The sequence below is a fragment of the Simochromis diagramma genome, unplaced genomic scaffold (genome assembly GCF_900408965.1).
Source record: "Simochromis diagramma unplaced genomic scaffold, fSimDia1.1 OVJJ01000176.1, whole genome shotgun sequence".
Lineage (NCBI taxonomy): Eukaryota > Metazoa > Chordata > Actinopteri > Cichliformes > Cichlidae > Simochromis > Simochromis diagramma.
Genome location: NW_024386892.1, coordinates 8,212,681 through 8,227,963, shown reverse-complemented (window position 1 = coordinate 8,227,963; position 15,283 = coordinate 8,212,681). Strand labels below are relative to the sequence as shown.

Here is a 15,283-nt window from a genome sequence, read left to right as displayed (position 1 = left end):
CGAATACTGTCCAGGATACTAAGCATAAGCAAGTCTCAGTTGAAAATGGCGGATGATCAAACTTCCACACTGCACATGTGCAAACTCAGAAGTACAGAGAGCCTATTAGGACAATCCTCTTTAAAATGAAGTGCTCTTCATTTTAAATGAACTTTTTACATTGGATTTAATTTACTGCATTTTGTTGTATTGAAATCTTATGTTGTTAATTAAATTCAAAACAACATACTTGTGTTTAAAGTTAAAATCAATTGGTGGCATTAGTTTTAACATAATACATTTACATAATTCTACCAACATCAGTGTGTCATTTCTTAGAGTGTACTACTCAGCCAACTCTTCCCTCTTTTCTACAAACGCTTCACAAATCTACCTTTGCCTGAAGCATTTACCAGTGAGTTGCATAAAAGGTGAGATGCATTCATCAGAGTATAAATGTGTGTGAATGTTGGATAGAAAGCACTTAAGCATAGGAAAAGTGCTTGTGTGAATGGGTAAATGAGGCATGTTGTATAAAGCACTTTGCTCTGGGAGAGTAGAAAAGCACTATATAAGAATCAGTCCATATACCAGACATGCTAAAATTGTTTTCATGGTTCAGCTCTTATAATTTAAAGCTTTAACCTCCTAAGACCTGAACTCTTCCACGGCATGCATTTTTAATATCTCTTTGATATTTGGGCTGATTGGGACCCGATCAATGTAAAAACAAAGAAACACCAGATTTTTTTTTTTACCCAATTTTTGTTCCTAAGAAAAATGAGAGCCACGTATGAGGACATTTGTTTTAAAATTTGATGGAACAATGGTAGTATAATGTCCTCGTAAGTGGATATCAGGCCCTTGTAGAGCAAAATTGAGTATTTTGGTCTAGACAACCCAAAATGTGATGCCCACATATGTGGACGCCAGGTCCTAGGAGGTTGAAGTGGGCACAGGTGGTGTTGAAAATTAGAAAAAAAAATCAGCCACAGATACAGATTCTCTTTTTTTTCTATAGACTTTTAGATTTTGGCTGGACAAATGGGATGAGAGCAGAGGAACCTCCAGGATGCTGTGTTCATAGTTTAAATGAAGAATTAAGACCAGAGTTAGCTGCTAAGGATCTCCATAAATCACTTGATGCTCTTGTTTTCAAAACTTTTTTCAAAAAAAGTGCTAACCAATCAGTATACTTACATCATTGACAAATAGCATAAGTCATTTTATGAGTTAAAAATACTTACACTGTACTTAAATTACTTACACTGTAATTAAATTTCTTGCACTGTACTTAAATTACTTACACTGTACTTAAATTTCTTGCACTGTACTTAAATTACTTACACTGTACTTAAATTTCTTGCACTGTACTTAAATTACTTACACTGTACTTAAATTTCTTGCAGTGCTATTTGTGTCCTGAAAAATACCTCAAAGTTATACAGCCTGCACCCCAGTACAGCATACTTACAGTGTAAGATGGGGAAGTATTGTTTGTTTTTCCAGAAATTACCATGAAATTATGAAGTAATCAACATGCACTTAAAAATACATATGATGTTTTAAAATTACTTACAAATTACTTACAATATAAGGTGTTTTTCTTCTTTTTTTAAAATTCATGTAAATTCAAATGAAATTACATTTAGTTACAGGGTACTTAGTCATGGGCCTAATAGCTCTTATAATGTAAATGTCTTATAATAAATCAAATAACTACTTTCTAATAAAATCTGTAATAATTGTGCCTCACACACAGTTGGTAAAGTAACAGACAGTGTTGTACGCAGATATTGTTGTTTGTTAATTCTCTCATCACTGACCTCAGAAGGGAGAGAATAGCAACAGCTGTGATGAGGAAGACAAGGGAAACACTGTAACCCACAGAGTACATGATTCTCACAAACAGGAAGTACCTCTGGGAGCTGTGCACCTGGGAAAAACATGAATATATCCAGTGAGTTCAGCAGCAGCAGATTTTTGCATGACTATGTATCTATTTATCTCATTGGACGAAGGCAAGAATATTTTTGGTATCATAACTTTCTCTCATCCTAATCAGACAATCCCCACAACACTGCCATGTAAACAGGATTAATTCAAACTGAACTGGCAGCCCTCACCCTGCATCTGCAGGGTTCCTGCACGTTCCTTCTATGTGCGGAGAGTGTGAGAAGAGGCAGAGGAAGACAGAAGACTAAGGCTACGTTCACACGTACACGCAGATTTTTCTATGCGTTTGCACCTTTTGTCACCTCGTAAACGGCGTTTTCGGTCACTGAAAACGGAAAATCTCCATTTTCAAAAAAACAGAATAACGAGGGGATGGGAAACAAAAGGAAAACACAGCTGGAACTAATCTGACACAACGAGAAAGGGAGGAAGCAAAACTGAACACTTTGAACACAGGACAAGGGATTATCAAAAAAATAGGAAACATGAGACACACACTAAGAAGCGGGCTTGACACAAGGACTGGGAGGAAACAGACATGGGGACATAACCGAGTGGGGAGACAGGTTTTGTTACCGCCCCCCCTTCAGTTAGTTCGATGGGTGACTGAGTACTACAGCATGAAAGGAAGAAGGAAGAGGCTTACTTCTAGAGGAAGGCTTTCATTAAAGCCATACTCGCATGCTATATCATGTGGAGGGTAGGGATCAGTCCAGCCAAGCTCTGTGCAGTTCCTGAAAACTTGCCCTACAAAATGAAACACATATATACAATGTGTTTTATTGTTAACACATAAAAAACAATAGCAGAAATTTAGGGTTTTTTTTTGTAATATATAGGATAAAGGTTAATCTAGTTCAACCCCCTGGAGACAATGAGTGTGTGAATCTAATTATACCACAATCCAAGAGGTTCACTCCAGCTCACCACGGACATCAAGGTAAGACCTAAAGTATCTAACATCCCTGTGTTGTTGTTTCTTTGTTATCAGGAGTGTTGGTCCAGGATCAACATTGCAACTGAACAATCATGTCTTTGTGATGCCATTACTGTGCAATGTGAGGGAAAATGTACTTGTTTATAGAAAACTCTTTTCTGGTAGAAATAGTAAGCATTTCAAGTGTTTTCTTTATTAATTTATACAATATATTAATATATTTATGATACATATAATAAATATATTGTGAAATCGGTTGTGCTGTTATATTAAACTTATGTTAGTTTGTTCATGTTTGTTTTAATAACATTAGCTTGTTTCTTGGTTAATGCTAACTGAATGCTCAGACAGCATCACTGGTAAATTGTGATACTGATTCTAGACTTACATTATTATTTTGATGTAGAAACTACAGCAACACAGGGATATCAAATCATGTGACTAACATAGCCAAGCTATGAGTTTAAAAATATGCACTACTGTATGGCCCTACTACTAACCAGTGGTGTGTAGAAATCCAGGACATGGCTGAGACACAACATCTCCAACTGCAGCATGGGGCCAGCAGTTAACATGGTCCCACCATCCCCTGCATTCTGTCAAAAAAAGAAAATCAAATTTTCAAAGAAAATCAAATTTCACTTTGTGCACAGCTCAGGTGATTGCTAAAGCACAGCGTGGGTGTGGGAGGAGTTTGGTGAGGCCATGGAAACAGACTTTTGGCTTGAGGCAATTCTGGTGAAGGTGGAGTGCTGCCAACTTCAACTAGTTGGATGGTGGAGGGATTACTTTGATGATCTCCTTAATCCCACTGACACATTTTCTGTAGAAGAATTCAAACATCACTGGGGTCAAGGTCACTGAGGTAGTTTGATGGCTGGGCCCCTGGATGAGGTTTTCCCTGAGTTCCTTAACACTCTGGCTGTGGTAGAACTGTCTTGTTGACACACCTCTGCAATGTTGCATGGCAATCTGGGGTGGTGCCTGTGAAATGAGAGACTTGAGTGATAGTTTCTATATTTAAGAAGGGGGACTGAAAGGGTGTGCTCCAACTAGAGGGAGACGGCTCTCCTCAGCCTCCCTGGGAATGTTTGTGCTAGGGTAAAGGAAAAGAAAGTTTGTCCATTAGTCGCACTTCAAATCCAGGAAGAACAATTTGGTTTTCATGCTGGACCAGTTCTTTATTGAACTCACACATTTTCAAGTGTTTATGGGAGTTTGGCCATCCAGTCTACATGAGTTTTGTAAACTTGGGGGTGGCATTCAACAGCATCCCTTGGGGTATACTTAGGTGGTGCTTAAGGACTATGGGGCCCGTTACAAGCTACAACCGTGTACAATTGTGACAAGAGCTTGTCTGAAATGCCAACAATAAGAGGGATTCATTTCTGGTGAGGTGCCCTTTTTAGTGAATTTCTAGGTGAAGCCAAGTGACTGAAGGCTTACGCGTTGGTGGCCTCATCGTCTCATCTGTCCCTTCTTTGTAGATGATGTGGTCCTGTTGGTTTCATCAGGTAGTGTGAGCATTGAGCTCACACTGGAGCGATTTGCAGTCTATTGTGAGAGAACGGGAATGAGAATCAGGTCTGAGTTCATAGCGGTCAGCCAGAAAAGGCTGGAGTAGCCACTTCGTGTAAGAGAAGAGTTTCTTCTCCAAGTGGAGGAGTTTAGGTATCTCATTTGATCATGAGTGAGAGATCCTGACAGATGGATTGGATAGTGACCGAAAAACAAGTCGGGGAGATTAATTTTCCTCAAAGTTTTTGCTGGGCTTTCCTCTAGAGAACAGAAAGAAAAGTGAATAGTTCAGTGTGGCTCATTCAAGACAGGCTCAGAGCAGAGCCACTGCTCCTCCACATCGCAAGGTAGTGATGTGCGGATCGATCCTGAGATATCGATTCCTCCGATACCAATCATTTATGTTCTAGAATCGATTCTCACATTAAAATATCAATATTTTAGTAATTTAGGGTAAATTTGTAGTTTATCATTAACAGGAACACAGTGGAAAGAAACTATAACATTCGGATTGTCTACATTCAAAGGAACTACTTCCTCTTCCGCCTTTCATAGTCATGTGCGAAATACGGCTGTATAAATGTCTCGCAGCCCCTTGGCGTGCGCACTCACGACAATGGCTGAGCGTAACTGTGCGGATGTATTGTACCTCCACAAACAGCTGAGACGTGGTTTGCAATAAATGTGGCAAAAAAGTGAGGTGTTGTGGCCATACTTGCCAACCTTGAGACTTCAGAATTAGGGAGACATTCAAAAGGGCTGTTTGGGGGGGATAAATATATTTTACAGGGTTTATTTATCGGATAAAATACGTTAAATGTCACCGTTATTATTGGCCGGCCTGGAAACAGCAGGAGTGTCCAAATTCAGAGGCTGCTTCCACCTGAGGACCTGGCATTCGCGGTCTAAAGAAAGCCGGGGTACGTCATGCGCTTCCTCGGTGGAGTGAAACTCTGCCGTCTGCTCCTTGCTCTCTAAAATATAACCGGGCGCTGACGTAAACTCTCCACCGTCTCTCACTTCTGTTTAATCATTTTCTGTTTGACCTTTATTCAGCTGTGTGAAAACCCCGGAGGAACCCTCCCGAGGGAATAATAAAGTTTAATTTAATTTAATCTAATCTAATAACTTTAATCTCAGCCAAACCGATTTACTCACGAACAAATAAAACACTGAAAAAGCCAAACAATAACATTTTTAAGTTATCAAAGGGACTTATATATCATGTGCAACCCGAGTGGTGAAAGACTGCGGGGGTTTGAAGACGATGTGTCGGTCTGATCAGATATTTGAAGTTTACACAGCTACATTCTCACCTGAAAATATGTTAAAAGTTCTTTTGTGACCCAGAAAGAGAAATAAGAGTAATATTAAAACTAAGTAGCTGCCGCCATTGTTGGAAACTGGAATTTGCTGGGCCGCGCTATGAATTCTGTGATATGGTTTTTCAACTTTGTTGTCTGGGCGGAAAATCTGGAGAAAGGTGGGATTCTCCCGGAAAAATCGGGAGGGTTGGCATGTATGGTTGTGGCAACATCACTAACCTTGTCAAACACCTCAGAGTAAATCATATCACAGAACATGACGAGCGTATGTTGAGACTGAAGAGGAGGACAGGGACAGGTGCTGCTAGGGCGAGACAGACGTCTCTCACGGAGTCCTTTAGTGCTGCAGGCAGGCAACGTGTTCAAATAGCACAACTTCAGTTTTTTTATTTCTATGTGATGAACTCTGCATCATTAAGTGATAAGAACAAGTAATCTGATGTCCTGTAATCATTATGACGCTATAATTTGAGATACAGTAAATAAAATAAGTTTTTGTACAGAGTATCGGTATCGGATCAGTATCGTCGATACCACCCTGAATATTACTTGGTATCGGATCGGAAAGGAAATCAGTGGTATCGCACATCACTATCGCAAGGTAACAGTTGCGGTAGTTCAGCCTTCCAACTAGGTCGGCTCCTGGAAACCTCCCGTGTGAGGCATTCCAAACGTGTCCTTCTGGGAGGAGGCCCCAGGGTAAACCTAAGGTACAATGGAGATATTGTATCTTTTTGATGGCCTGATATATCTCAGTGCTCCGGGGGATACGTTTGATAAGGGGCCTAGGGAGAATGAGGTTTGAGCTTCTCTGCTCAGGCTGCTGCTGCCACCAAATCACAATAACAGGCGCCTTTGGCGTTGTATAAATAAAATAAAATTGAATTGCCCCCACAAGGCACCATTGGAGAGATGGAAAAAAGTATTTGGATGGATGGAGGGATAGATAATAATAATAGTCAAAAAAATGTATAATATGTACAGTACAGACACCTGTTAATTAAAATTGTTCCTTATCTGAACATCTTCCAGGTTTTTGTGTCAAAGAATGTGCAAAAAATAAATCCACTGGTACTTACTGTCTATAGCTAAACTGAGAAATCATAAGGACCTTTTACTACAATCTATTCATGCAACACTTTTATACTATGCCTCTAAAACACTTTCTTACAGGTTCTTAAGGCATAAACTATCATGCACATACCAATGGATGCATCAAGAGCTGTCAAAGAGACTGAGCTCCCCCACCAGAAATGCCATACCAGGTCGTCATGCAGCCGGACAGAATACTCTCAATGCTGCATCCATATACAGGGAGTGCAGAATTATTAGGCAAGTTGTATTTTTGAGGAATAATTTTATTATTGAACAACAACCATGTTCTCAATGAACCCAAAAAACTCATTAACATCAAAGCTGAATGTTTTTGGAAGTAGTTTTTAGTTTGTTTTTAGTTTTAGCTATTTTAGGGGGATATCTGTGTGTGCAGGTGACTATTACTGTGCATAATTATTAGGCAACTTAACAAAAAACAAATATATACCCATTTCAATTATTTATTTTTACCAGTGAAACCAATATAACATCTCCACATTCACAAATATACATTTCTGACATTCAAAAACAAAACAAAAACAAATCAGCGACCAATATAGCCACCTTTCTTTGCAAGGACACTCAAAAGCCTGCCATCCATGGATTCTGTCAGTGTTTTGATCTGTTCACCATCAACATTGCGTGCAGCAGCAACCACAGCCTCCCAGACACTGTTCAGAGAGGTGTACTGTTTTCCCTCCTTGTACAGTGGGGCAAAAAAGTATTTAGTCAGCCACCGATTGTGCAAGTTCCCCCACTTAAAATGATGACAGAGGTCAGTAATTTGCACCAGAGGTACACTTCAACTGTGAGAGACAGAATGTGAAAAAAAAATCCATGAATTCACATGGTAGGATTTGTAAAGAACTTATTCATAAATTAGGGTGGAAAATAAGTATTTGGTCACCTCAAACAAGGAAAATCTCTGGCTCTCACAGACCTGTAACGTCTTCTGTAAGAAGCTTTTCTGTCCCCCACTCGTTACCTGTATGAATGGCACCTGTTTGAACTCAACATCTGTATAAAAGACACCTGTCCACAGCCTCAAACAGTCAGACTCCAAACTCCGCCATGGCCAAGACCAAAGAGCTTTCGAAGGACACCAGGAAAAGTATTGTAGACCTGCACCAGACTGGGAAGAGTGAATCTACAATAGGCAAGCAGCTTGGTGTGAAAAAATCAACTGTGGGAGCAATCATCAGAAAATGGAAGACATACAAGACCACTGATAATCTCCCTCGATCTGGGGCTCCACGCAAGATCTCATCCCGTGGGGTCAAAATGATCATGAGAACGGTGAGCAAAGATCCCAGAACCACACGGGGGGACCTGGTGAATGACCTGCAGAGAGCTGGGACCAAAGTAACAAAGGTCACCATCAGTAACACACTACAACGGCAGGGAATCAAATCCCGCAGTGCCAGACGTGTTCCGCTGCTGAGGCCAGTGCATGTCCAGGCCCGTCTGAAGTTTGCCAGAGAGCACATGGATGATACAGCAGAGGATTGGGAGAATGTCATGTGGTCAGATGAAACCAAAGTAGAACTTTTTGGTATAAACTCAACTCGTCGTGTTTGGAGGAAGAAGAATACTGAGTTGCATCCCAAGAACACCATACCTACTGTGAAGCATGGGGGTGGAAACATCATGCTATGGGGCTGTTTTTCTGCCAAGGGGACAGGACGACTGATCCGTGTTAAGGACAGAATGAATGGGGCCATGTATCGTGAGATTTTGAGCCAAAACCTCCTTCCATCAGTGAGAACTTTGAAGATGAAACGAGGCTGGGTCTTCCAACATGACAATGATCCAAAACACACCGCCCGGGCAACAAAGGAGTGGCTCCGTAAGAAGCATTTGAAAGTCCTGGAGTGGCCTAGCCAGTCTCCAGACCTCAACCCCATAGAAAATCTGTGGCGGGAGTTGAAAGTCCGTGTTGCTCGGCGACAGCCCCAAAACATCACTGCTCTCGAGAAGATCTGCATGGAGGAATGGGCCAAAATACCAGCTACTGTGTGTGCAAACCTGGTAAAGACCTATAGTAAACGTTTGACCTCTGTTATTGCCAACAAAGGTTATGTTACAAAGTATTGAGTTGTATTTTTGTTATTGACCAAATACTTATTTTCCACCCTAATTTACGAATAAATTCTTTATAAATCCTACCATGTGGATTCATGGATTTTTTTTTTCACATTCTGTCTCTCACAGTTGAAGTTTACCTCTGGTGCAAATTACTGACCTCTGTCATCATTTTAGGTGGGGGAACTTGCACAATCGGTGGCTGACTAAATGCTTTTTTGCCCCACTGTATATACTTCAGAAAATAGACATTTTTCCCTAATTAAATTCTATCTAAGACTTTCTCTAACCTCTAGCTGAATACTCGGTCAGAATAAATTAAGAGAATTTTATTAAATATATAAAAAAGCTGCTGTTCAGTCAAATGATTTAATAACTAAATATTAAATATTATTTTTATTCATAATAAATTGGTGTCATTCCCCATTAAATTACTAATATAAATATAAAATATAAATATATGCAGCACTTTGCAGAACAATGGACATTGCAAACTCAGAACTGCAATATTATTGCAATATTATTACTAGTGTTGTTGTATGTTGTACTGTGTATGTGACAAATTTAATTAAATATCTCACTTTTATATAATTCAGCTAATTGTTTTGTCAAACACTATCACCGGCACTACATTTTGTATATGTCAGTTATTATGCAACACCAGATTTAATTTAAAAACTTTTAGGGCGATACAGAGATGGCTCATTAAACATATCTTGTTCGACCTCAGTGATATACAATGTAGGTTTGGTAGGTTTTTCCCCTAAATAATAAACACCTAGAAACGCCACTTTGAGTTTACTTGTCATTTCTGATACTTAGATTAGTTTGATGATATGAAACATATACGTGTGCCAAACATACAAAAAAATAGGAAATCAGGAAGGTGACAAACATCTATGTTTTCTGTAACATAGTTGCAGTGAATGAGAAGTAGATTTCTTCTCTATATATTCATATCCACCGGAAAAGGCAAAGGAAACTTTCACATTAGCTGTAAATGCTGTTGAATTGTGAATTAATTTATATGAGTAAAAAGAAAAAACAACAACAATGTATTTGCTCCTATCACGACACTAGCAGTGAGCTCCACTCTCCTCACACTTTTCCTGACTTTTCCAACTCAGATTCCATCCACATTTCATCTTGGACATGATGAGCCTTGTGGGTGTTTTCAATTTTACATCAAGTGAAGTGCTAACATAGTTGTGTGGATATCCCCGTCTCAATAAACATATTCACCAATGATTCCTCTCACTTGGGATGTGACTAACCAGTATCGGATTGCTGTTGAAAGTACTACAAAATGTTTTTTGTGAGGTTGTCTTGGGATGTATCATGCTTCCTTGCCTGGGGTTAGCTTCTGTTTCTGGGGATGAGGGTAGGGCATGCTCTCTTATCTTCTCGAGGTAAGCCAGGTTAGGCTTTTTGTGCAAGCTTTTCAGGTGAACTTTAAGGGTCATGGGATTTTTCCGCCTTTAGAAATGTCCCACATATTTGATCTTGTTCCACTACATGACACTTTTATCTGAAACATAGTCAATGGACTGGTTCTTATATAGCACTTTTCTACTCTGAGCACTCAAAGCGGTTATACAAAACTCGTTCATTTACCAAATCACACCCATTCGCACAAGCACTTTTTCTAAGCTTCCAATCTAACATTCACACTCATACTCCAATGGATGCATCGGAGAGCAACACGGGGTTACTATCTTGTCCAAGGATATTTGGCATGAGGACTGGGGCAGACTGGGAATAGTCACATTCAGTGTGGACAGATCGGCAACACAGACGACGTGACTTTCGATCTGCTGGCATAAAGTAGCACAGCAAGAAAACAAACTAGAAACTGGACTTCATATTCACCCTAGATTAACATAAGATCTCCCCACCCGCCCCCGCAAAAAAAAGACAAACGAACAAAAACCCCACACATTTTCTCTATAAATTCAGTTGAATTTAGTCAGTTTTGTGAATGCTCAATATAGTTTCAGTAAAAAAAAAAATTCTGTGAAGGCTAATTGTTTTTTTCAGTTATTCAAATGTTTTTTACTTCTAGTTTTAATTATTTTGTTAGTTTCGAACGATAATAACCTTGCCTGCAGTTTTTATGATGCTTTGACTACGTTGTCTACCCATCACAGTCACAAACATCTTTATGTTTTTCATAAAGATGTTTGCTATGGTAAACAGGTAAATGGTAAAACAGACTATTACTCATTGCCTTGTTTACACATTCATGCATGTGCTAAGAACATATCAAAGGCAACTCAGGATTCAGTACCCACTCAAAGGATACTTCAATACGCATATCGGAGAAGCCGAAAATAACTTTCAGCCATGTTTACAGTATTATTCTTTAAATAGGCCAGGGATGCCAAATTGTGTCGATATCTCACAACAGAGCAGGACTACTGTTAAAAACGTTTAACATGAAGGATGTGTCTGTTATTCATTACTGGAGATTACAAGATGCCCTTTGGCCCTATGGAACTCTAAAAATGTGTGATGTCCTTGTGTATGCTATGAATCCACCTATCAACAGAACAGCTAATGTAATTTCTCTTCAGTACTCTCGTTTCCAGAACCAACCTGGGAGTGGAAACCATGGCAACACAAGATTTTTTTGTACTGCAAATGCTGTTAGCTGACAGATCATGCTATTACCTGCTGCAGTAATGGGGAAAAAGTATGCTGGGTTTCTTCTCATGTTACCACATTCAGTTAAAATCATTACAGTTCACCATACAGCATTGCAATACCATCTACTCTGTCAATCTTCTTTCATCTTCAAACCTGCTATTGAATCGAAGCTTGGGTTTAAATAGACAGGGAAAGCCTGGATTTAAAGATCTAAACACAGAGGTTTCCTTCACTAAAGTCTTTGCACAGAGTAAAGGAGCCTTTAACTGATATTATTTAACTATAAACCAAGTTTACCCGTAGAAAAGATTTGGAGGGGAATGTTATGACAACAGCACTGCCAAGGGTGGAGAGGGAGCAACACTGGAAAAGCATATGGAAGGATGCAACACATAAGCAGGACCCAGTGACCATCACAGTGGCAGACATCTAAGAAAGAGTCTCACCTATGATGAAGAGTTGTACAGCACAGACCATGACATGAGCCACATATAGTGGATAAAGAAGCTAACTGCACTGTATGAACATCTGGCAGCACAAATGAAAAAGCTGCTAATGAAAGAGATGCAACCAGAAGCGCTAACCAAAGGCCCGGCAGTCCTGATCCCCAAGGATTCCCAGAAGGCTCCGATCCCATCCTACTATTAGCTCAATACATGAGTTGGGCCCATAAAGATATTTTCTTAAACAGCAGTGGAACGAAACACCACCTGAATTGACTACCAGAAGGCCTATTGATTAATGCCTCATGTAGGGATCCTGGAATGCCTAGAACTATACAAAATCAACAGGCTGTATGAGCCCTCAGCAGGAATTCAATACGGATGTGACGAAAATACCCTGCTTGGATAATAAGCTGACCATTGACATCAAGATGAGAAAGCTCCTAAAGCAAGTTTTCACTTATTGATTAAACCACTGAATGAACTGCACTGTCACATAAATATGCATGTATTCATTTGGTGCTTTGGAAAATGTATAAATGTTTTTTATGTGATTCTAGTTGCCTGCTAAGTCTGTTTTACACTACTGGATTTGTAGCTAATAGAACACAGAATGCACATCATGAATATCAATTCAATTTTAAAAAATTAATTTACGTTTGATCTACTGACAACCTAAAGCCATTGACTCAGTGCTATTTAATGTTTAAATGTATCCGTCGTAATGTTTCAGTGCTCTAATGTACAGGTCACCCTTAAATTTACAGCAGCACTAATAGTATACTCAGTGAAAAATAATTAACTTGAATTAAATGGTTTATTTTACAGATCTGTGTAATAAATCAAAATATCAACAATTCTCTGCAGCATTAATCTCTTATTTTCTTTGCAACAGTGTTGCAAATAAAATTAAAATGATTAAAAAATGATCAAAATACTAAATGTCATGGTTCAAGCCAATGAACTCAAATGGATGCTAAAGGAAATTTAGCTAAGAGGAATAAGGCCTCGGTCTGTGAATCGCCACCTTACCGCGGTGGAGCTTGTGTTCCCCAGTGAACCCAGGAACTATGTTGTCGGGGGGCTTTTGCTTTCCCCCCTTGTAGGGTCTCCCAAGGCAATTTGATCCTGGTTGAGGGGCCAGAAAACAAGCGATTCAATCTACCCCTATGAAAAAAAGGGAAAAGTGAGGAATCAGTGTACCCTGCCCAGAATATGATTACAGAGGCCCTCCCTGGAGCTGGGCCTGGGAAGGGAGCTCAATGTAGGACACCCAGTGGGCCTTAGCCCACAGAGCCAGGCACAGTGCACAGCTCAGGCTCTGGAACCTTCTCCTAAAGAACCCAGCGAGGCCTCATGTGTTTTTGTTTCGCTTTCTCTCTCTCTCATCACTGCCTGGGTGGAGCTCACCACAGGCTCCTGGCTTTGGTGCACACACCTGCAACTAATCACTCACCTGTGGCTCATCACCCTTTCTCTTCTCGTCGCTGGACTATTGAGTAAAACACGTCAGTGTAAATCCCAGCTTCGTGACTTTCTGAGTTTCTTCGTGCTTTTCTGGTTGTGATCATCTCATCTCTTTGGACCTGTCCTGTAACCCCTGTATCTTGGAAATCTAAGCCTGAGTGTTTGGCAGTTTGGCATGTATAGGCAGTGAGAAGTGGAATTTCCCTGAGTGGAACGAGTGAGCAGGAAGTGGAGCGTGGGGAACAGTGATCGAGGTGCAAGTGAGAAGAACCTGTTTGTTTTCTTTGGACTGTCCCATGAATCCCTGCCCCCCGCCCCACTTTCATATATTGCACCTGGTGACTGTAAATAAAGAACTATTTAACGATAAACAGTTCAGTGTATTCACAGTCTGCGATTGCTCGATCTGCCTGCCCTGACACTGTCAGCTGGCCAGTGGATTCATTAATGTTCCAGCAGTTAAGTTGGAGGAGATGGCTATGGAGGTCTGGGTGTTTTTAGGTTGCTGCCCTCCCTGGCCTAAAGCGAAGTTGCTCTCCCCTGATACTCACTAGTTTGGCACAGTTTTAATCAAAAAACACAGCTAAAATGCACAGGTTTAGAAGAATTTTAGTTCATCAATGTAACTTTCCACTGCCTCGAATGTAAATGATGAGCATCTTCAGTTCTACTTTGTAAGCTGACTGTACTTGGTGAAGAACTGTAGGGAAAGTATGGCGTTATTTTTGTGCCACTATTCTGAGCGCACATAAAAAAAAATTGCAGGTGCAAGTGTTGCATTTTGAGGAGAAAATTATTTTGAGCGAAGAAAAGCTAAATTTGAGTGAACAAAATTCATTGCTGCATGAAAAAAATGTATTTCAGTGTTTGCTATTATCTACACACACACAATAGCAGCCCCTCTCGCTCTGATCTGATTGGCTGTTTTGGTCTCCAATCAGCTCGAAATTCAATATCCCAGAATCCATTTCGTCTAAAACTCAAACGAGGCAGTGGCGGAGGAACGCAGAGTGACGGAGTTTGAAATATTACTCTTTCTGGGTCACAAAATAAACTTTTAAGATATTTTCATGCGAGAATGTTTCTGTGTAAACTTCATGTGTGTAAACTTCTGTGCTCGATTCATCAAGACATCACATATTTGCATAAGTGCTCTAACGTTCTCGGAGATGCCTGTTACCCACCAGCTGACCGCATAGCTGGACTGGCCATTGGGCATACCGGACATTTGCCCAGTGGGCTGATGATGATATTTCATTTTTATGTTTGTTTGTTTGTCTTTGTAACGGTATAAACAATGAAAGGTGGTGGATTAGCCAGCTGGGCCCTATTTCAGGAAGCCGGTTTAGAAAACTCAGAGTGAAAAACGATACTCAGGGTTGAGTAACCCCGAACTGTCCAACTCGGAATATTCGGTTTCAGAAAGGCTGATAACAATTAGTTCAGTCAACGCGGAGTTGCTTTAACCCCAAATTAAGCGCGCGCACGAGGATACATAAAGCCCTGATCAGTGAAGCACAGATTAAGCGAGTCACCATGGAGACGGAGGGAAAGAAGGCGCGGTCAATGTATTTTACAGCGCTTGAGGCCGAAATTCTGATGGCAGCATATGCCGATAACATGCAAATTCCGCGGAAAAAAAGTAACACAGCCTCAGCTGCAAAAGAAAGGGTGCATGGCAAAACATAGCCGACAGAGTCAATGCGTGAGTGTTAATTTAAACATTGATCTAGGGATTTCCACCCATTTAACACGTTATTTTATTTTATTTTTTATTTTATACATTTGATTTTGTGATGTGATGTGAGCGCAGGTGCAACCCAACAGGCCCCAAA

General features: G+C 40.2%; 1 protein-coding gene across 1 annotated transcript in view; it reads right to left on the bottom strand.

Moving 5' to 3' along the window:
* Nucleotides 1-15,283, bottom strand: part of LOC120734996 (secretin receptor-like) — a 34,761-nt gene that overhangs the window by 15,617 nt on the left and 3,861 nt on the right. The window contains exons 3-5 of the mRNA XM_040034174.1: nt 3,373-3,468; nt 2,582-2,682; nt 1,806-1,915 (exon numbers count right to left, since the gene is read on the bottom strand). Of these exons, the coding sequence (XP_039890108.1) occupies nt 1,806-1,915; nt 2,582-2,682; nt 3,373-3,468 (307 nt within the window). The remainder of the gene's footprint in view (nt 1-1,805; nt 1,916-2,581; nt 2,683-3,372; nt 3,469-15,283) is intronic.